Raw genomic sequence first — 24551 nt, 5'->3', positions numbered from 1 at the left:
AAACTCAAATAATCCCATCCTCCAAGACTTTAATCTCGAGAGGCCTATTTTTTAGAGTGAGTCAGAAAGCTTAGGTCTAGTTGTACTCACTTGGGTCATTCTCATAGGGTGCTTACCTTTTCCCACTGTGATAGGCTCACTAAAGGTATTCAAATCTCAAACATAGAAGCACTTCAAGGGTCGAGATTTCTGATTGTCCAAATGCACAAGAGCATACTCTCCTACCTTTTAGACACCTTCTCAAGCATAGAAAACAAGATATTCATTAACCATTAGAAAATTAAGTGTTCCTAGAAAACTTTAAGAATAAACAAAGTCTTGTTCATTTTCCTTAGGCAACTTGCAAAACAAATACATTAGTAATCATGTTGTTTTGATGAATTGAATCTCTTTGCCAAGCGTAATCTTTAACAATCGTCCTACAAAAACCAATTAGGTTGCTCGAAAACTCAAAATCAGGCAAGGGTTAGCATTAGTAATTTTAAATTTCAAGCACAAAAACCCTTAAAATGCAAACTGTTTTGAAAACCTAGAAGCAGAAAATTATACGAGTTTTCTCACCTGCTAGTACGAGTATTCCCACATACCCATACGAGTGTACAAATAAACTTGTACGATAATGTAAAGGTACTCGTATGAGATTTTGAAGAAGGTCCGACTAGAAACCCATGAGATTGAAGATTGGAAGATGCAAGAGGCCAATAACATATATTTTCAGCCCCACAGTGGGTGCCAAAATTTCATGTGTGTGAAGTAGGGTACCTACAACTACAACACAAACACTCAATAGATCATTACAAGCATGGGTAGCAAATTGAAATCAAGTGAAAGATAAACCATGATAAGGCAACCTATCACCTCCTAAGAGATGCGAGTGTGGATTTTCTCTTAAATCTGGATGATCAATCCCATGGACTTGACTACACCTAGATGGAGGATTTAAAAGGATATGATATGCAAGATAGATAAGTCTATGATTATGCTAGATTGATCCAAGAAGCTAACTAAGCTAATAATATGCATGATTAAGCTAGATGAGAGAAGGATTAGGCTATATGATTAAACAATTATGCTATAATATGATCAAAGCAAGCTAGATCTAAGATGTGAAACATTATATCAATGCTAAACGAGAATGCTAGAAATGATATGCCTATAATAACAATACTCTAAAATGACATGAGATGGGATGTGCCTATAATAACAATGCATGAGATGAAAATAAGATGGGATGCTTTGTGCTCCAAAATAGGGGATATATATAGGAATTCCAAGGCCAAGGGTGAAGTGGCAAGAATCAACAGTCAAGATTGATTCTGAAGATATCAAGGATCAAATTGAAGGAGGTTGGAGAAGAGGCTATACAATAGAGCCTAAACCATCCCAATCTTCTTCAAATGTTACCATGTTCACTCTGCTGACCAATCCGTGGGAGATAACCAGCTATACAATAGAGCCTAAACCTTTGAAAAGCCTGAATACCATCCATTGACACATCGTACTTCTCTAGTGTTGATTTCATTCTCTCCCAGTTTTCACGCAACTGTCTGTTCTTTTCATTCCATTTTTCTTCTTTCTTCCGACTTTTCATTTCGGCTATCCGCTCTTTGCCTGCTTTTATATCTTCTTTCATCTCATCGGACACGTGTTTCTCTAATTCTTTCATTTCTTTCTTCAACTCATCAGACACGACTTCTAATTCTTTCATTTTTTTCTTCAGCTCACACAACGATTTCTGTAATGCATCAAGTTTCTGTTCCATGGAATTGGCCAGTTTCTCTGCGCTACCATTCTCACTATTTTCATAGCTAGCCGCCTTCGTATTCATTAAATGATTTACGATCACTAGCAGTGAAGGTGCGTTTGTTTTAAGATCACCAATCTGTTTCCACTTCTGCAAAACATGGGATAAAGATGCCTTTTATCATCTCTATTGTCGATACGATTTTAAATATTAATTTCGCATAAAACATAAGTAAAATTGCAGACTAGCATACCTTTATGACAACATTCATGTTATCCTGCCATTCCCAACAAATAAAAATCCAGGTGATCAACTGTACTTGCCATCCAACCAAATTCTTCGCTTCTTTGCTTGCAGAGAAAATGTACCAGACCAATCTGTGGTAATTGAGAAGGCGCTTCCACTCGCGAGGATGTTTTCTGCAGTCTGTAGCCAACCCCTGAAAGTACAAAAAGGCATCCTCCTCTCCTTTGCTATTATACCTTACGAATAACATCTCTCTAACAAGAATAGATGAGCTGGTTTTTTCTTTCCCTGGATTAACATGTGAGTTCAAACTTAATATCATTTATTGTTGAATGGCTAGAAACAAAATGAGTATGAAAGCAATATAAAATATGGAAGCAGTTATTCAATTTTTAAAATGTAACCATACATAAACTATGATATATGAAAATAACTTCATCATTGATACATTCTAAAGACCAGATAACTATTTCCATAAAACACTGCCAGTCAATCTCATTAGTCTTTTTTTTCATCTGCTTTTGCACAGAGGATATCACGCACTCCTACTCACTAGCAATAGTTGCCATTTATAACTTCAAGCAATACGTAATTGTCAGATTCAAACCTAAAGCTTCAAATCTCATGCTTGCGAATTCCGATGAAGTCTGCATATTTATAGTGGCTTGTTCTGCATTGTTTTGTTGTACAGCTTCTTCTGCCCCGCCACCGTTGCTTTAGCTCCCATCCTCTGGGATTAGAATTACGGATTAGATATTTATAAGAGTAGCAACCTAAGATAAAAAGCAAAGTTACAGCATTTCCGAGAAATTATCTTGGTAATTGTACAAGAATCTGTCCTCACCGTTCGTAAGAGCTACATTTTCATTATCTAATACACCCAACTCTCCTCTCAGAAAACTCCTTGATTCCTCGTTGCGAGGATCAGGAAGGTCCAGTGGCAGTTGTATGATCTTTTGTAAATACATGTCTGCGAATTCTTGATTAGCTTTCACAGATTTCTTAACATTTATGTCTTTATATTTCTTTATTATTGCTCTTTCTATTAATCTTTTGTCCATTCCTATCACCACATTGATTTCGCACACTGCTAATACAAGATTAACAGCTGACAGAACCTGTAAAAAGTATAAAACGTGTTAAAAGGGAACGGGAATAAAAGATAATTTATCAATTGAACACTAACAAATTTCACTCAACACGAATACAAGAGTGAGAAATGAACAAATTATAGTTAATATACCTGCAAGATCACAGATTCCTGGCATCTATCCAAATCGTCCACAAAAACGATTATTCGAAGATTGCTTCCTGGTGCAGGGGCTATCTTTGGAGCTTGTATAGCCTTTTCATGGCTTCTATCATGTAATAGCAGTGATTTTATGAATGATTTACTAATGAGGTCCCATAGGACTGTGAAGGCCGTAAAGACCCAAGAAAAGACAATGAACACCCAACAAGCTTTTCTACCAATTTCATCTTTCAAAAAAGAAATGTCTGAGATCACCCGTTCCTGATAACCCAGCTTGTTGCTGTGATCTGGGAATGAAATATACTGCATTAGTTGAGTACTGACAGGCTTTAAAATGCCCATTGCTGACTTTGTTAGGGTCCACACTATTATGACTAAGGCTGCTGGAGGCCATGCATATTTTGCTTTTCCCCATTCCTTTAACTTGTCACTATCGAACACCACCCATGCAATCCAAGTAAAGGAACTTGCCAGAACCAGTGCGAGGAGAGAGGGAAAGAAAATTTCAATCCATAGAGTATACTTCTTCTTTTTCCATGAATTCCGCCAACAGGTGTTGAGCCATTGAGCCTGCGTCATGATTCCTTCCAACTCTTTGGTAATCTCAACTGCTATACCTGCCAAAGCTTCTGTATCGTTCCTATACTTCCATGCATTATACTGAACAGTTAAAACTGCGGGCACGTTTTCCTCTACTGAAAGATCTGCTTTTGGCCGCGAGGCATAGCTTTGCAACTGCCAATGACAATGAGAGGCGAAGAAAATATAGCTCTTTAAAAATAAAATGCTTAAAAACTCTTTTGAAATGAGGTTGAGTAAAATTTTGGTTCACCTTGAAGGGTAGTAAATAAAGCTAATATACATAAATAAATTCGCGCCAACTCTTACCATGTCACCACTGTCCATAGCAGCGAGAGCTTTAAAAACCTTTAAATACTTAATGTCGTACTGGTTTAGAAATTTCTTCTCATACTCGTTTAGCAATTTCTTCATCTAGTAGACAAACATTTCATTTAATATTTAGTTGCAAATATTTTTATCTATACATTAGACATTTGATTAAAAATAGAAACGTTATACCGAGATACGGATTAACCTGTTCTTAAATTTTCTGTTCGCCATGGTTACGGATAATTCTTATCTATATACTAGACGCCTGATCAAAACAAGAAAGCAATATACTGAGATAAAAATTTACCTTTTTCTGAATTTTCTCTTCGTTGGTTTGTTTTAGTTTGCTTCTAATGTAATCCCACAAGATTATAAATATGTTTCTATTAGCTCGTTCTCCACGCTTTAGCTGTCTGTAAATGTGTTCACATTTACTTATCCCCCTGTTTGATAGTTTACATGGTTTAATATCAGGCAATTGTGAAGCTGAGCGTGATAATTTTGAGGATGGCAACAATGCCATTTGAGCTGCCGTTGTCATTAAAATGCGCTCAGTCTGCATTATGCAGAAAGAAAATACAATTTAATGTCCTTCACCTTAAAGAAATATTCGTTACAAGTTAAAAATCGAGTTAGATGATACCTGGAGCATCAGGCTAGATTTTCCCGTACCCCAAGAACCTGTGATACCGACGGCTATGGGGGGCTTTATGTAAGGATTCAAAAATAATGCAGCAAGGCCTTGAGCATAGTCCAATCTCCCTGTTTTTTATATATGAATGAATAAATAGTAATAAAAGATTTCTATAACATCACTAAATTTATGATCAGTAGCTTCTCAGCAAAAGGAGTAGAAACCATTTACTTACCAAGACTATCAAATATAGTCGGTTTGTCATTTCCTTGCTCTTTTATCATCTTAATCTGTCTTAAAACTGCAAAGATAGTTGGCGCATCATCAATAAATGAAATCTATGATGTAAATATGCAGGTGGAATTGATAGATTACCTCTATTCACTGTCTCATTTACACTCTCTTTGTTTGATTCTGGTAATCTTGGATCACAAATGTCCCCAATTTGATAACCTCTGCTAATCAGCTCTTTGGTCATTTCAACGTTTTCGAGGGAAACAGCTATTTTCAACAAATTACCTTTTTTCAACCTTTCCCTTTCATCTAAAAGAAATTTGTGAACTTCTTCATCTTCTGGATTTCGTAGATCTAGATCTTGGTCAGCAGTGCCTAAGCCTGCGGCAGAGGCCCATAAAAGGAGCAATTTCTCTTCGCCTAATTCACATCCCTGGAGAATCTTACGGACCAATTCCATTTTGTCTTCAGTTTTTACTCGGACTGCGTAATGAAGAGTCGTTCTGCCATCACGATCATGTTCTCTGAGAGGGTGGGCACCGTGCTTCAATAGAATTTCTACTGTATCTATGTGTCCATTGCTTACTGCCTTATGGAGTGCTGTCTGTTCGAGGAAATCTCCTCTGCTCAAGTATTTTTGTCTGATTTTATCCCTGGAAAGGAGCTCTTCAAGAATCTGGACATTTCCTTGTGAAGCAGCAACATGCAATGGAGTTAGACCGCTGCGGTCCATCAGATCATCATTTGGCCTATCCTTTTTCAAATATGCTGTTAACAATTGCTTACACAGAACTTTGCCCTTCCATTTTCCTTCAACTGCATCGTATAATGGGTTTCGGCCGTCTCTATCTTTGGCATATATTAGATCAGAATTAATGTTAAGAAGACCTAGGCAGAGCTCCTTATGCCCATTCAAAGCCGCGTCATGGAGTACAGTCCTATCTGCTTTGTCGCGCTTGGCGATCATGGTTTTAACATCCAGCGAAAATTTTTCGCCTATTATGACATAAATAATTTTAATTGCTTTATTTTGATCATTGCACATAGCGGCCAAATGCAAAGCTGTTTTCCCATCTTCATCGGCAGCTGGCTGCTTTATTCCCTGTGTAAACAGCTTATTGACGATATTTACGGAACCAAGAATTAGAGAGTTGCGTAGGAGTTGTTCCTGATCCACTTTATTAAAATAAGCTTCTGGCTTTTTTAACTTTGATAGCAACTTCGCTGTTGACACAGAATCCATTTGGGGAAGAGCTATATCCAAATAAGCTTCTGGCTCTTCCGGCTTCAATAACAACTTCGCCGTTGTCTCATAATTCATGTTGGTAAGAGCTTTACCTAAATCAGCTTCTGGCTCTTTTGATTGCAATAACAACTTCACTGTTGACTTATGATCCATATTGGTAAGAGCTACACCTAAAGGAGTGTACCCTCTATTGTCTTTCAAATTAAGTGATTTAGTAGCATGCGAACTTTTCAGCAGTGCGTCTATGACTTCATCAAACCTTCCATCAAGTGCGTAGTGCAGGGGTGTCATATTCCTTTCGTCTTGAACCGTCACTGAAGCACCGTGATCAACAAGCAGTCCACAAATGCGTGCGTTTCCTTTCTCTGAAGCACTGTGAAGAGCAGTCCTCCCTCTCTTATCTACCGCATTGACAAATTCATATAGATTTTGCTCATTACAACTGCGTAGCAAAGCTCCTGCGATATCTATCCCAACATCTATATCTTTATCAAAACCTCCTTCAAATGCATAGTGCAGGGCTGTCATACCCTTTTCGTCTTGAGCAGTCGCTAAAGCACTACTACCAAGCAGCAGTTCACAGATACATGCGTTTCCTTTCTCTGAAGCTCTGTGGAGAGCAGTCCTCCATCTCACATCTGTAGCATTAACAAATTCATAAATACTTTCAGCGGGACACTTGCCTAGCAAAGCTTGTGCAATTTCTGTAGCCACATCTATATCTTTATCAATCCCTCCTTCAAATGCATAGTGCAGGGTGGTCATACCATCTTTGTCTTGAGCAGTTACCGAAGCACCACGATCAACAAGCAGTTCACAGATAACTGCCTTTCCATTCTCTGAAGCACTATGAAGAGCAGTCTTTCCGCTCTCGTCCACGGCATTTACAAACTCATATACACTTTGCTCGTCACACCTACTTAGCAAAGTTTGTGCAATCTCGATACCGACATCTAATACTTTATCAATCCGTCCTTCGAATGCATAGTGCAGGGCTGTCTTACCATTTTTGTCTTTAGCAGTCAATGAAACACCGCAATCAACAAGCAGTTGACAAATATATGTGCTTCCATTCAATGAAGCGAGGTGAAGAGAAGTCCTCCGTCTATTATCTGCGGCATTGACAAATTCATATATACTTTGCTCATTACAACTACTTAGCAAAGCTTGCGCAATCTCCTCCACCACATTTTTAAATTTACCAATCCCTTTTTCAAATGCACAGTGCAGGGCTGTCATACTATTTTTGTCTTGACGAATCACTAAAGTTCCGCTATGAAGCAGCAATGCCAAGATACGTGTGTTTCGTATGTGTGAAGCCCAATGAAGAGCAGTCCTCCCTCGAATGTCTGCGGCATTGACAAATCCATATATACTTGCCTCATCACACCTGTTTAACAAAACTTGTGCAATCTCTATACTTCCTGCTTTTACTGCATAGTGCAGGGCTGTCATACCCTTTTCGTCCTGAGTAATCACTGAAGCGCCACGATCAGCAAGAAGTCCACATATTTGTGCATTTGCTTTCTCTGAAGCGCAGTGAAGAGCAGTCCTCCCTTTCTTATCTGCAACATTGACAAACTCATACATACTTGTGTCATCACACCTCCGTAGCAAAACTTGTGCAATCTCTATAATCCCTCCTTCAAGTGCATAGTGCAGGGCTGTCGTATCCTCTTTGTCTTTAGCAGTTACTGAAGCACCACGATCAAGAAGCTCTTCACAGATACGTTTGTTTCCTTTCTCTGAAGCGCCGTGAAGAGCTGTCCTTCCTCTATGACTTGACGCATTGACGAACTCATACATACTGTGCTCATCACATCTGCGTAGCAAAGCTTGCGCAATCTCTATTCCTACACCTTTAACTTTTTCAATCTTTCCTTCAAATGCATAATGCAGGGCTGTCATATTCTTATTGTCTTGAGCAGTCACTGAGGCACCATGACCAGTAAGCAGTTCACAGATACGTGCGTTCCCTTTTTCTGAAGCACCGTGAAGAGCAGTCCTCCCACTCTTATCAGTGGCATTGACAAACTCGTATACACTTTGCTTATCACACCTTCGTAGCAAAGTTTGTGCAATCTCTATGCCCACACCTATAACTTTATCGATCCTTCCTTCAAATGCATAGTGCAGAGCTGTCATACCCTTTTTGTCTTGAGCAATCACTGAAGCACCCTGATCAACAAGCAGTTCACAGCTACGAACGTTTCCTTTCTCTGAAGCGATGTGAAGTGCAGTTCTCCCACTCTCATCTGCGGCATTTGCAAACTCATTTATAGTTTCCTCATCGCCCCAGCATAGCAAAACTTGTGCAATCTCTGTCCACACATCTTTAATATTATCAATCCTTCCCTCAAATGCACAGTGCAGGGCTGTCTTACCTTTCTTGTCTTGAGCATTCACTGAAGTACCGCGATCAACAAGCAGTCTACAGATACGTGCGTTTCCTTTCTCTGAAGCGCTATGAAGAGCAGTCCTTCCTCTCTCATCTTTAGCATTGACAAAGTCATATACACTTCGGTCCTTACACATGCATAGCAAAGCTTCTGCAACCTCTGTTCCCACATCTTCGTTTCGAAATTTCGCAACTGAGTGTAAGACCGTTTTGTTTTTGTACTTACCAATTGCATCGCATCTTGCAGGCTGGGCACCGCATTGCAATAGGATGTCTACAACAGCTAATTTCTCTTCTTCTTCAATATCATAATATTTCTGCTTTGCTACAATAACTAAAAGCTTGTCTAGGACACCGTAATTACGCGTTTCATCGCTGTAATTACGCGTCTCATCATAGCACCTACACATTGCGTTATTTTTCAGCATCTCGTTAAACTTTTGTGGGTTGTCAGCCGCCGTATCCGCAGCATGACGTAGAATATGATTGGCGCAACTGCCCTTGCAATCATGCGCAAGTGGTTCGTGTATGATATCTGTTCGGAAATCGGAGAGATGTAACAGAATGGAGGTGGCAATCATCAAGGCATTCTGACTGGTGCTTTTTGCCTGCATCTCACGTATGTCTAGAAGGCTTGTAAGAGCACAGGTTTCTACAGCATAGCCCGCAAAACTGTCGCACACAAAACACCAGAATGGCTCAGCAACATCTCCCATCTTTGCAGAAACCGGAAGAAAATATTCGTCACCTTCATAGTATGTAAACTTCCACTTAGCACTACCCATGAATTGCACGACGTCCTCTTCTTCTGTTACAATTTTAATCATGCCTGATAGCACTTCTTTGACTGAATCTTTCCCATAATACTTCGTCTTTCCTGAATTTTCAAGTGCTTTTCCTCCCTCTTCCCCAAGTCTTCTCGCTAAATGACCCATCATTTTGTTCATTTCTTCAAAATTGGCCACATCACTGATAGGTATGTTTCCTCTTCTCACATCCCCGACGTTCATGGTCTCATAATTTGTCCAAGAGTTTAGCAGCCAGTAAACTACTTCATAATTCCAATCATCCACGCACAAAAATAATGCTACTTCTTTTTCTCGTTCGCTGAGAATAACGCCAGCGTACGGATCACCTGGAAACACTTCTAAATATTGTTAAAAATAAACGGAATTGTATGCAACACTTGAAAACACGTCTTGAGTAATACTTGCACGTAATACCGTCTCTAGGTATTAGATGATGAGCTTTATATTTGCGAAAGTTTTGTTGAATTCAAATTTAGATGTTTTATTTCCCAAAGGTATTTTAGATTTAATTTGTGTTAGGTTCATCATTATTTTTATTAGAGATGATTTCTAGTTAATTTATTGTTCACTGAATTATGCAAGTGAATCTTGATAAAATGTCATAAATATTTATTCCAATCATCTTTCGTTTAGACAATAATGACAAGTGACTGTAATTGTGGTGTTGTGATTCTTGTCACTAAGATTCAAACTCCTACTAGGGTGTTACTGTTGAGTGTGCTTGTCTAGAATGAGGTCCTCTGTATATGGTCTCATCTATTCATTGCTGCAATCAAAAGCCCTCAATTTAACAATAATAATAACCTTCTTTTATTAATGAATTAATATGTAAATGTGAGGACTGTGAAATTAAATTTATAATAGGTTAATGCACTTAAGTATGAATGTTTCAATATTTCATCTACATCATTCTACTCTTTCGTGTTTCAAAATCCAAATAATTTCTAAAAGAGTATTGATAAACATAAAATTGAAATTGAAATCAGGATGGTTACTAATGACCACAAATATCCACAAAGGGTAATAGGACTAAAGATAAAATCTATTATATTAGCGTTGATGAAAATACCTAAAAAATCTCTAAATAAAAAAATAAAACAAACTTTATAGGAATAAAGATAAAAAATTAAGTTAGTTGTGAAAGAAATCCATAGGCAATTTTGTGAGGAAAACTATGTCATACTATGCATCTGCTTAATTTTGACACCTTGTGTTCATTGTCACTAGCATGTGAGAGCCTCATTTTTTGGTGAGGTCTAGGTATGTGAAGAACTATAAGATGCATACTTCAAGCCAAAAAAATGCTTGGTTGAAATGAAGAAATAGGTTATTGTGAGCTACCATCAAAAAGGAGTAGAATGTCCTCTGGCATCAATGATTTGAAAGGAGAGCTTCTATTAAAAAAAAAGGAATTTTCTTTAAGTTTTTCAATAAAATGGATCTTCTAAAATGAAGAACCCTACTGAAGAGAATTATTAGAACCTCTTGAAGAAGAAACATCTAACTTTGATGCAATAGGAAAGGAAGAAGGAATCGGGTTTACCTCCAAATACGATGGGGCATCAATGATATCCAATTAATCGGGAATCGACACCAACGCCAATTAATTCCCCCCAAAAATTGCATTTTCCCCGTAAACATTTTTCAATGAGATTTAGTGGGGAAATAATCGCGAACCCTAAAACCCAATGATATGGCATGAAAAGCAAGAAAAAAACCGCGAAAATGAAATAAAATGTCGGGAGAACTCCATAAATCCCGTCGCATGGCCAGGAATTTATGCTACGCGACCCGAACAGACCACCATTAGCCAAGTATAAATGCTATGCCATCACCAACTGCAAATTTAATATCATTTTTTAAAAAAAAAATTGCAAATGTTAGAATTTTTTTTGAGAAATTGCATATTATTGAGTTCTGTTATAAACATATTTGTGATTTTTTTTTTTTTTTTTAATTTCATTTTTATATACGGTATATTCATATTAACAGTTAATATACAATATACTGTGAATTTTGTTAATATACTGTTAATATACAATATTACAATATACTATTAATTGTTAACTTACTGTTAATTTAGTGATTGTATATTAACAGTATATTAACTATTAACATGTGTTGTTATACAATATACTGTTAAGTTGTCAACTTAATAGTTAATATACAATATATATATATTGTATTTACTATTAATATTAACATATATTTATAGTATATACTATATATATTGTATATGATATTTATAGTATAATAACAGTAATATTACTGTATTTTTTTAAATTTAATTATTAACAGTAGTATTACTGTATTTTTGTAAATTTAATTATTATTATAAATTTACTGTTAATAATTATTAGCAATAGTATTACTGTAATTTAATTCACTGTATTACTGTAATTTAATTTACTATTATTTAAATTTAAATGTCATTCTTTCTGAAGTTATTAACATTTAATATTCAAAAAAATGAAAATCTAAAATAAATGTGTTCAAGTGTCTATTTTATTTGCGTACAATATCGCTATTTTATGAAAATGCCCTAAATTATTTTTAAAAATAGTTTTTGATTGTTTTTATGCAATTTTTTACGTTTTTTGTAAATCCGATTTTTTGCCAATTTTTTGAAAAAATCCTATTATTCTATTTTGCTGAATAATTCCCCAAATGATTATTTCTTCTTTGCTCCATACAACTATTGGAAGATAGTCAAAGAAGTGAATGGTCATTCTATTTCATCTACATGCATTATTTTATTCATAGCCACTTAACTTAGGAACAAGTCCAAGGAGGTAGAGTAGTATATTTTACTCAAGGTAGTGATTCTTTATCCATTATTTAGAGTATAATTAGTTCTTTTAGTTTAGACTTATAATATAATTATTGAATTTAATTATAGAATATATCATGAAAACCCATAAAATGGAGATTTAATTTAGTTCTTGATTACAACAACCCTATCCCATCAACCCTCTTTCCAATCAATATCTAGAATCCATCAATCCATGCACCCACCTCCAAATTCAAAGCTATTAATTCACCAATTAAAATCCCAACCCTTACCTGCAATATTACAAATTCATACACATTTATCCTAAATCCAACTTGACACCTATAATCCATTGCATCCTAACAAAAACACATTACCACAATAGTCATAATGGTATTTTATCAAGATATTTATATTGAGACAAGAGGAACCTAACTATCAAAGAGAATCATCATATTTGTATATTGTATACCAATGCAAATATCCTAGCAAATAAACTTTACAAGGCTATGAGAATATCATGACTAAATAATCTAGTTTGGATACATCATATGTTCATTTGCACGATACCTAAAGTAAAATAATTCAAGATTCACCCAAGAAAATAAAAAATTCTAAAAAACAAATTTAAAAAAAATCCATAAAATAATAAATATAATTACCATCCAATGGAAAATCCCATTTCTTATGGTGCTTTGTTCAAGCACCCTTATCAAAAAATCATTCATGGACATCATATGAAAGTTAATTAGCTATGTGAATCTTACAATTGGGGTCAAGTTATCTCATCTAGTCCACCATATCCACACTACCCAAACTAATTATCTTGGATCAAAACAGGTTAATCCTAATATGGTGTATTTCTTAAAAATATCTCTTTAAATAATTTGGTAAATATATACCCTCTCTACACCATCAAATTCATCAACCATTTAATTCAACCCACCTTATCATTGTCACTAGGTTTGGTTCATCCTCAAAATGACAAATTAAATCAAACCATTGTCCAAGCAAATTATCAATATATAGAATGTTCCCAAAGAACTCCATCCATATGGAGGAACACAGATTCTAAAATTCCTTAGTTATAATATTTCATCCATATAAAAACATCCATTATATTTGTTTCTTATCTTTCTATAATTATTGTATCTCAAATCAGTCCAATCAATCATATTCGGGATATGTCTTTCTCAATCCTCTCATTATTCTTTGTGATGCATCTTTTCCACATCAACAATTCTATCATCATAAAAAATTCAATCCTCATCATTAATCCCTGGGTCCCCACCAACCAATTCCACCCACCATCCCATCTTCCCACACACCCTTAGCTTCAACATTTCATTGGATACCAACTTGTTTTTTGTGAATGTTTTATTTCTTGTATGTAATATTGTTTTGTGTTTTATTTCCTCTAGTCCTCTAGCACTCAATCCGTCACATTGTCACAGTCTCCCTCATCCTTCATATGATAGAATGCCTTAACAATGTGTCTATTGGATAACTCAAATTATTTAAATGTTTTTGTGTGTATAAGCCTATGCACATAATGCATCATTTTTATGATCCATTATGTCATAGTACATAACAGTAAATATTAGATCAAACTAAAAGGTTTTTTCTTGCATGCGAAGTTACTCTATCAAAACTTTATCCATCATCTATTTTCATAATTTATTATCATTTATTCACAGTCCAAATTTCATGTCATTTGCTTGTATCATATTCTTGTGAGGTTTCATCGTCCAACATGTAAATCCTAAAATCTAGAATCCTTTCATCCAATTCTCCAAGTGGCATCAATCAATGCCCTATACTTATCTATCATCATATCTATATACATGGCATGTACAACATAATCCCAACATGGTTTCTCTCAAGTTATATTTTATTACTCTCGGCACATCTTTTTATCATCCTTTATCTTTTTGGAGACCTCTTGAAGGTTGTTTTTTATACCATCTCTCTTGAGGGAGCATCACTTTCATCATCATCCCTAAGCAACTCAGGTAACCTCCCACCAAACCTTTACTTCACCCTAATTTGTATTCTTCATGGACATGACATTTTTCCAACATTATACAAAAGAGGGGCAAAATATAGAGACCAAAATATTTCCTTAGTGTTCCTAGTCCTAATCAATCAATTACATCAGTAAGGCCAAATGCCCTTCACTCAGGGTCTTCCACACTTAATGAAATAATGGTATTATCTAATTATCCTAATTTTCCATTCCATCTCATAAATAAGTAAATAATTTTTATTTTTGAACTATTTTCCATCTCAAAAAATGATTAAAAAAATTAATATTGTTAATATCTAATTATGTCAATGTTCCATTAACCTATTCCAAGAATAAAGAGAACCTAAAAAAATTATCCTTGTGATTTGATTAAGCTATACACCAAACCAAATAATAAACTCCTCCTAGATGTGTAAATGTCCCTCATTGCCCTCATTGTCACAACCACTTACTAAATTTAATAAGTCTATCCTAGCCATTCATAATCCAAAATTTCTATCTCAATCCTCCATTCTCTTCCTGATCTTGGGAAAATCCTTTCAAGCATCCTCCAACGTTTATCTAACCACTATATCTCAACCATCTATTGTCCTCTCAAAAGTTTTATAAATTAAGGTACATCCTCATCCATTTCATATCCATCATCACTTGAGCTAAGTAAATGTTGTCAAATAAAGATACTCTTAGAAAATGAACATCTACGAACCAACTAGCTATTGGAGCAAATCTTTAAAAATTATATTCATTTGTAAAACTTGGTTTCGTTTTGACATTTCTAACTAAAGTAAAGTAGGCTTTTGATAGTGCCCAAAACTTGGTATAGAAAAAGGAGGTTATGAAAGGGGTACCTATGACAAACAAAAGAGAATCTAAAATAGAAGCATTAATTGCAAGAAAAAAATAAAACTACATAGAAAGCAAACTAACTACAACAACTATGGAAGATCAATTGAAATCAAAGTTGGAACTAAAATTAACCCTAAGAGGAGCAATTGGGAGGGAGAGACCTTTAAAGAATGACGTTTTCATGTGACAAAAACCATCCAAGGAGAAAAACTTTTACAAATAGAAAGTTTAGGAATAGGGGAGGAGGCATCATTAGAACAAACCAATAGTGGCTCCACTCAAATGGGAGGTAGTTTTTGAGGGAACAACATCATACAAGCAGGACTAAGAATCTATAACAATTGAAGAACGAGGAGAGCCACTTGAAACATAGGAAGCTTGGGAAATAGAAGAAGAAACAATACCCATGGTCATCAATCCAACCAAATCACACACTTGAGACTGAGAGTTATAGATGACTGAAGGGGGAGGAGAGTTTCTCAAGTGGCAATAATTTTTGGTATTAGAAGAAGAAGAAACATCCAGGGCCACCAAACTAATTGAAGCAAGTGGGGAGGGAGATACCAATTTGGTTGAATTGTCCAGATTATCATCTAAGTTGTCAGGGAAAATTGTGAGATGGATCAAAAGAGCACTCTTCTACTAGGTAGAGGAAGACTTGAGATGAGAACCACAAAGACACATATAGGCCACATATCCTTTATCAAAATAGAAACTATAGATGAATTCATAATAAATAATTTAAGTTCAAGGATGCTCATTCCAATATAGAATACTCTCACTCAACAAGGGCTTTAATAAATAAATATCCATGAGTATACAAGCATATGAGGTACAAGAGAAGTTATTGGTATTTAGGTCCACCTTAAGAAAATAGACTAGCACATTACCAATAGAATCATAGGATGACATACACCAAAATTGAAGGGGGAGATAGGGAAGTTTTTCCTAAACAAAGGAAATATCAATAGATTATTATAATAAGTTAAAGGAGAGTTACCAAGGATGAATAGAGAGTGGATGAGGACTCCATTTTCAATATTTCATGATTAGGATGACATCATGATCTTTAGGAGAGGCAAAACTTACAAAAAATAAATTATGAGCACAAGGGTAAATATCAATCTTACCTTAAATCGTAGGGGCCTAATTCTAAAAAATCTATTTATGCAAGTCTGATAGAGTTGTTCATAAGTGATAGAAGCTACAAAACAATCATTTACTTTTAGAACAAGGGATAGTACCAATCACCTCCTAACTGAGAACCACCACAAGGGCTATGGAGGCAATGGGAAGGCATTTTTTGGTAGCACATTTTATTGTCTAATGAAAACCACTATAAGGGTTATGTAGTAGCTCAAGAGAGGAAGTTGTAATTGTAAGGGGGATACCAACCTAGGCAGAACAATTGAATTATAGAATCAGTGTCTAAGAGAGCAGCAACCATAGTAGGGTTAAACAACACTTTCATGAGGGAAGTATTCTCCGTAGGACAAGAAGAAGGTGTTGTAGAGGTGACCACACTAAAACGAAAATCAAGAAGATTCACCACTGGGTTGCAAGTAGGGGCATTGAGTGGGAGACAACAACTTGAATGGGGAGAGAGTGGATAGCCATCAAGAGATTATTTCCTATAATTTGGTTTTGATGTTATTGTGTTTGTTTGCACTTCATTTTTGAGATCTGTTTAGAAACATTTCATCTTGGCTTTTAGATAGGAACTTGCTTGCTTGTTTGCTTCCATTGGCATTTCCAAGCATAAGCAATATAGTCCCCATAAAAATATTTGAAATTTTCCCTTAACTCTTTCTCATCATCTTCTCACCTCTACTCTTCATAATGAAACTATTTATGCAAAAATATTGATAATTTATTTCTATTGAAAAAATATTGATCTTTATTAAAGTATAGATGCAAATTTAATAATATAAAAAAATTAAAAGATGAATTTTCTACAATGTCATTGGTAGAATACTTTTCCTAGACACAATAAATTAATAAGGAAAAATCAAGTTTTTGAATTATGATAACTTTAATATTTATTTGAAATATTATTTGAAATTAATATTAAAAAATGGGAATACGGGAATTCATTGAGTTGGTGGAAATTATTTTGGGGTTGTCTATTTCTATGTTTCTTTGTATAAAGTATGGCATACTAACAACCTTATGGAAGCCCTTGTTATCCTTTATGATTTGGAGAGAAGTTGAGCTCTTGGATGGAGAAGAATCATAGGCGAATCTGATTCAAATATTGTGAATAATATGATGAATAAGTGGCAATTAGAGGGATCAAATTGGAAATTGGCTTTTGTGGTCAAATAGATTGTGAGAATTTGTACATTTTTGGACTATTACATTTCTCCATGTTCCTTGAGAGTGGAACAAGATAGCAAATTATTTGGTGAAATGAGCTTCCGAGCAAATGGGGTTGTGGAATGTCAACAACTAGGGACACTTGTGCTTAGAATACTCTCAAATTTTATAAAAGCTTGTTATGGAGGACATGAGTGATTATTTGGGGTTTCTAAGTGAGCCACGATTGGTTTGTTCTTCTTTGTTTTATTGTTTGGATAATTGTTGAGATTGCCAGCTCTTGCTATTTTTTATTGTTCTTAGTTGATTATTGTTGAGATATCCACTTTTTTAGAAGAAAAATACATTTGAAAATTTTATTCAAAAAAAAAAACCAAATTCATTTTCAAAAATTTGATAAAATTTTAATTAAAATAATTATAATAGAAATTATTCTTGATTATTCTAATTATTTTATAAAATATTTGTAATGATAATAGATCAAAAATTTAGTGTTCCTTAAAAGTATAGATACAAATATTTTAACAAAACATATTTTAATTTTTTTTGTAATTTTATTGTATTTGTCCAAAATGTTAAGTTACATGGGATACATGCTTGTGGTATGTTCTCTTGTATTTCATTCTCAACATTGTGTAATGCTTACAATAGCCACTTGCCCTATAATTTTTTATGTGACAAGGATACAATTGACTAATTAATTGCCCATTTCTCATGTTTCTTGTAATCTAAAGATATTTAAACTTAAACAGAAATTTGATATGATTTTCAATGTTGCTACATTCATGACATATACTTTAACATGTTCAAAATAAAATCATTTGTATATAACATAGACATTTGTCTAACTCTTTTTGACTACTATTTTCACATAGCACGTTAACTTACAAGGACATCTATTCTCACCTATACAGAAAAAGAGGCCCAATATTTGAATACCTACTTAGGTGATAGCTCCTTTTTCTCTCCTCATGTGGATGATGAGTGGATCTAGTGGTTCAACCCCTCTTGGGTCTTCTCAATAAAGATGGTTTATCACAACTTGGTTTAAGATCCTAAGGACAACTTCTGTTGGAAAAGAATTTGGAGTAAAGGCTTCCTACCTAAGATCAATTTCTTATGGTGGGCCATTTCTCATGGAAGAATTTTGACAATCGACAATCTAGATAGAAGGGGTTTCTCATTGGTAAATAGATGTGTTTTATTCTATAAAGACCTTGAAAGCATTACCCATTTGTTCCTGCACTGTCAATTAGCTAAGAAGATTTGGAATGAGTTGCTTGAGGATGTTGGGATGTGCTAGACCTTCCTAAAGAATATGAAAGACTTTATTGAGAAATGGTACCTCAATCCCTACACCCACCCAACTATCAGAAATATTTGGCTTCAAATTCCACTTTTCATGGCCTAGAATTTATGGAAGGAACAAAATAACAAGGTGTTTAGAGATGAAGCAAGGACTAAGGTGTTATTTCACATCATAAAGCATTAGTTTAAGGAGAACATAAATGCGACTCAAGTGGGGAACTCTAAAGTGATGCCAAGCTCACTAAACCTAAGACTAAAGTAGAGATGGTGAATTAAGCACAGTCTTCTCAGAGTGAATTGGTAAAATTTGATCTTAAAGAAAAGATGCATCTAGAATCCTCCAGATGAAGGCTAGCTAAAGTGTAATTTTGATGGTTGTTCAAAAGGAAACCCTAGTTTATCTAGTATAGGTGGTATCATAAGAGACTCCAAGGGCTTTATGTTAGAAGGTTATTGTGTTAATCTGGGGAAAGGATCAACTAATAGAGCGAAGGCAATGGTTGCTTATAAGGCTCTCTCGTGCCTCCATTTTCACAATGGATAAAATGTTATCCTTGAAGGAGATTCAAAACTTGTTGTGGATTGCTTGAAAGGTAATACAAAGGCTCCTTAGGAGATAAAAGGCATAATAGAAAAATGCAAAAGATTATTGGGCCTTTTTAGAAAAATCAAAATTCAACATACTTTCAAGGAAGGAAATTGAGACTCACATGAAGCCGCTAATTTGGGCTTAACTCATACAGACTAGTGTTTCTTTAACTATAGAGAGAGCTTAGTTGGATTAAAAAATATTCTGGCCAAGGAATGGGTTAAACCTTTCTTGTGTGACTCAGTCAATTACTTGAGGACTTAATGACTCTGTGGCTACCTCCCCCTTACCCATTTGTAATGCATGCCAATATTTTTCAAATTCAAATTTTTGGCCTGATAATGTATGAGAGGGTGACTAGGGTGTTGATAGGTTGGATGATTCGGATGATGTGTTGGATAACAATTAGTCAAAGTAGTAATGAGTATGTCATTAATTCAATGTGCAAAGTTGAAATTACGGTGCCTTTTCCTTCTCGCCTTATTTTAATTATGAAAGAGTAAAATTATTCATTGGAAAGGCGACAAGCTAGCTTCTCAATGTGGCATAATTTACCATAATGTGACAATGAAATCTATCAAGCCAAAGATAGCCTTTTTAATGTATATCTTTTAACGAATAAGGAAGGTTCTAAAATTTGTAGTTTGTTTCTCAATTGCTTTCAAAATTTCAATTTTTTCACTATGGAGAATACTACCAATATGGGTGACCCTCTAAAGAGAACAAAACCGAAAAGTTACAAAGAGGTGTAGAAGAATGAAGAGGTTTCAGATCTCTTTCATAGAGCGAGCATTACTTCCTTATTTTTGGCAATGAAAGGCTACAACATGGCTTTATCAGTGAGATTCTATAATTCCTGGCCGAATGGCGAGGTTTCTATTGGTTGTATCTCCTTTGTTGTGTCACCTGAGCTCATTGTTAAGCTTACTGGATTGCAAAACGAAGGAGAGAAAGTGGAATGAAGAATTTCTGGAGATTACAAACCCTACATGAAGAAATTCTTTAAGGAAGGTGAGCAACCAGTGGTGGTTCAAAATGGGGGTGGTCGTTATGTCATCCCTAAGCCCTATCTTATTACTAGCTACTTTTTAATGAAATGTTTCACTTTGGAGGTTCGCTATACTTTTGTGAATCCTACCATTTTTCCATTTTGAATCATATCAGGCATGGTGATAGAATTAATTTATCCTATTATCTTTTTACTTCTTTGGAGTATAGAATTGCTAATGGTGCAAATCCTTTGCTGCACCAAGGGCTCATCTATATCATGCAAAAGGATGCCTTTGACCACTCCCCTAAAAGCAACCATTTACTCTCCCTTCCTATTAAATCTAAACACGAGGAAGAAATTTGTGGGTCCTCTATAAAAATTGAGTTAATTGAGACCGATCCCCTGTGCTTGCCTGATAGTACTCCTACGACCAACTCTAAGGGAAAGAAACCCACAAAGGAACATGAAGTAGAAACCTTAAGGTTTCTCTTCTCAAAATTAACCCTGATAATACGAAATTTGAAACCCTTGAGAAAAGACCTATTAAAGCTAGAAAGATTGACAAAGACTCTGTCAAGAAAAGCATTACTATTGACCTTGACCTACAAGACTCAAAGAAGGATGAGGAGAGGTTGAATGAAAGAGAGAAATAGGAAATTATCTCTAGATACAAAAGGTTTTCTCGGCTATTGGCCAAGGATAAAAAGGTTCAAATTGAACCTAAAGTGCCTACCTATGAACTGGTGGAAGAATTCAAACTTGAGGAGGACGATGAATCTTCAAATGAGGATACAGATGATAAGGAATATAATGTAGAAGAGTAAGAATAGCAGGAGCAATATAAGGAGGAGATGGAAGCAAGGAGTTATTCCTCAAAGGATAGGGATGATTTTGAGAAGGCTTCCCTGCCTCTAAATTCCCAGGATGATATTGATATGGTACCCTTCTCGTAGGAGTTGCTTCTTGATGTGGACAAGGACAACAATAAGAAGCTGCAAAATCAAATTATGGAGCTGCAAGTGAGGATTCTAAACCTGGAAGCAAAAATTGAAGACTATAGGCAACAATACAACCAAATAGGTGACTCTTTTTTCTCTTTGTGCACCATCAGTGATGGCATTACCAGTAAGGTGGCAATGGGGTTTGTTTTTGAACAAAGCAAGATGAAAAAGAAGGCCAAGAAGATATTAAAGGAGGGGAAACTAGACAAGGAGAATGAAAAGGAGATCACAGTAGTGGAGATCTGGTATGAACAAGTGCAAAGGCTGAAGTATAATTGCAATCTTATCAAGAATGATTGAGCAATTTGGTCTATTTTTGTGGTTTTTGATTATCCTTAGTATAGTGAGTAGTAGGTATTTTATGCATCACTTAAGGAATTGTCCCGCATGTTGTAAGCATCAAACTCTTATTACCATTGGTTATATTGTTAAGGTTTAAAACTTTTTATATCATCTTACTACTAGCAATATGTTAGGTAGATGGTGGTTAGCTCAAGCTAGTATGTTTAGTTACATGAACATGATGATTTTTTACTATTTTTTAGGGAGGTTGGATGGTGTTCTTATGTTGGTTGTTTGAGGCCAAACCATATGTCGTTGCTCTCTAATTATGCTATGTTGTAGGATTCAAAGCATTCTTTCTACTATCTTAATAAATAAAAAAATTGTGTCTTTTAGACATTTTCTTCCTACAACTATAGATTAGGCCTCAAAGTAACTATTTAGTGTTAGAAATAGATTTTCCAATTAACAAATAGCGAGTTTTTCTATAAAAGACCTTAGTGTGTCTGCCTTGTTAAGGAAATTTATTGGTGTTTGTCACCTTAAACCTAAGAACTTTATATATTATACTCCAATAAATCATAGTGCTCAACAATAGGTCCTTGTTCACTTTTACGAATTATGGATTAGGATAATTATAAAAGGTTCATTATTATTCCCAACACATGTTTTTATTGAAGATTCATGTGTTGAATTTTGAGTAAGATATAGACTTGTGTAATAAGTATGCATGTAGTAGATGGCTTAGTTTTCACCAATCAAACTATAATCAAGCCTTTCCAAAACTCTAAACTTTTTATTTTACTAGACCTAAGCACTTATTTGTCATTTATACATCTAGAGTCTAGTTACAAAGCAGGATGAGAAACTACATGTAATTTCTACAATTGTCTAAAGAATTTTTCTCCTAAAAAATGAAATGAATTATTCAAGGGGAAGGATTATTTTGAAGTATTCTTTCCATTAAAATTTATTTCATTTCTAAAAGATCTTGAACAACTATCATTTTAGCTTTTGAAATAATTTAATAATGAAATTAAATTAAAATGAAATTTCAAATACAAGATATACAAATAGACATAATAAATAAAAGATACGTAAAAATATATTAACTTCTTTCCAAATACAAACATATAAATTATTAATAATACAAATATTTATTATTACTTACTTTCTAAAATATATATTAATATTTAATTAAATTAATATTATTTATTTTTCCTGCTTTACCAAACTGAACTATATCAATATAACAAAGATTCTTATTGTTATGCATCCTTGATCTAGGTAATAATTGTGTTCTATTATTTTAGAAATTAGTAGCTTAACAATTAACTAATAATTTTAAAAAAACCAGATGCATGTTTTCATAGAAAATTAGTCTTAAAGAAAGAAAGAGTACCAGAAATTTCAGTTTGAATGAGAAGCATGTACCCCAGACACCCTTTGAAGTTATTTCCCATTTCATAATTATAACCCAGACCAGTCATCCGACCATCCAGCAGACGCACTCTGTCCCATCTTTTTAAGAGATTTTTCTTCTTGATCGTCCCCAGTCCATTCTTAGCTTCCTCATAAGTTGCCAGGCGCCAACCATTTGGAGTACTATGATAACTCCTTTCAACCTACCTACTTTCTCCAAAGACTTGGCAGTTCCCAGGTCGCCTTGCTTGGCTGGATCAAAATCCATCTGAGAGCTAAACGTTGAAATTGTAGGAACCAAAAAGAAAAATTAAGATAAAATACACGTAAAGAGAAACAAATCCAACTTTGTTGTAATACAAACAGCAACAGCATATTCTGAAACAAGCATGTCGTAATTGATATCATTCTATTGGTTCAAAGGCATCTTTTTATTATAAATTCGAAGTTGTAAGTCTATTAAACTCTCATTCAACCAAATTTGAGTTATATAACAAAACAGTCAAATGAAAGTAGAAGATAATGTAATACACCGTGATACGTAAAATTTAAATAAGAAAGATTAGTGCTTTGAACTTCTTTTTGTCTACCTTTCTATGGATGCGATTATTCAAAATAAAGAGGTGCTTAATAAGCTATAGGTAAATGATTTCATCTATTTTCTCTTTTTCATTTTTATGTTATTCTTTAAAGTATTTACTTTTACTAAAATTTAATATCTTTTATTGTTTTTCAATGGGATATATTTAATATATATTTTTTAGATACTATTTTATTAGTAAATATAAGTAATGGTGAAACTAGTATATTTACATCTATTATCATTTCTCTTTATATTTATTTTAATCAATTAATTTAATATTATTATATATTGGTAAGTGATAAATTCATATGTTAAGTTTGATCCATCTCTTTATTTTTATTTGTTTCCACTCATTCTTATACTTAACATCTCATCAATTTTACACCTATCTTCATATATTCATCACACAATTTCAAACATCTATTCTCAACCAAACTCCCATAACATTGATTATCATTTCTTTGTCCCTAACTCAAGATTGACGTTAAACTCCCAATATCATTTCTCTACCCCTAACTCAAAATTGGCCCCAAACACCCAAATTTTGGTCCATTTTTACTAGCCATTTGTGAATTGACATGCTACACATTTGTGCAACTTGATGGGATATTTTGTATTTAAAGACATGTACTTGTACAATTGGTTCCTCTGTAAACACAAAGAATAAAGGTCAAGTTTTCTTCTTTTAAATCTACTAAATATCTAATTTTATTATTTTTGTTATAGAACATTATTTTCCAATCAAATCTTCCTATGACCATTTTCACTAGCAATGAGACATCTTTCAAAAGTCATAAATATTTTATTCTAGAAATTTCATAATGAACAATATTTCTTCTCTCAATACCATCCACAAAGTATTGAAAAAATTAGAAAACGCATAACAAATTAAACAAATATAAAAAAAAATCTAGTTGCTTCACATTTTTTCTTGGCTTACTATACAAGAATTCATTTGGTCAC

At 34.5% G+C, this 24551-nt stretch overlaps 2 protein-coding genes across 2 annotated transcripts; both read right to left on the bottom strand.

Moving 5' to 3' along the window:
- Positions 1 to 1247: 1247 nt before the first annotated feature.
- Positions 1248 to 2707, bottom strand: LOC131875483 (uncharacterized). The gene is made up of 3 exons (XM_059219915.1): positions 2598 to 2707; positions 1998 to 2278; positions 1248 to 1894 (listed from the first exon to the last, which is right to left on the bottom strand). Exons 1-3 carry the CDS (start codon positions 2641 to 2643, stop codon positions 1394 to 1396), a joined length of 828 nt encoding a protein of 275 aa, XP_059075898.1. The 5' UTR covers positions 2644 to 2707; the 3' UTR covers positions 1248 to 1393.
- Positions 2597 to 23396, bottom strand: LOC131053463 (uncharacterized). Its single transcript, XM_057988074.2, has 10 exons — positions 23370 to 23396; positions 23213 to 23273; positions 5143 to 9780; positions 5003 to 5068; positions 4777 to 4895; positions 4441 to 4689; positions 4131 to 4235; positions 3234 to 3977; positions 2835 to 3108; positions 2597 to 2720 (listed from the first exon to the last, which is right to left on the bottom strand). Exons 1-10 carry the CDS (start codon positions 23394 to 23396, stop codon positions 2707 to 2709), a joined length of 6297 nt encoding a protein of 2098 aa, XP_057844057.2. The 3' UTR covers positions 2597 to 2706.
- Positions 23397 to 24551: the final 1155 nt, after the last annotated feature.

This window comes from Cryptomeria japonica, chromosome 4 (genome assembly GCF_030272615.1).
Source record: "Cryptomeria japonica chromosome 4, Sugi_1.0, whole genome shotgun sequence".
Lineage (NCBI taxonomy): Eukaryota > Viridiplantae > Streptophyta > Pinopsida > Cupressales > Cupressaceae > Cryptomeria > Cryptomeria japonica.
Note: the sequence above shows the minus strand (reverse complement) of the source record. Positions and strands in the feature narration are given on the sequence as shown.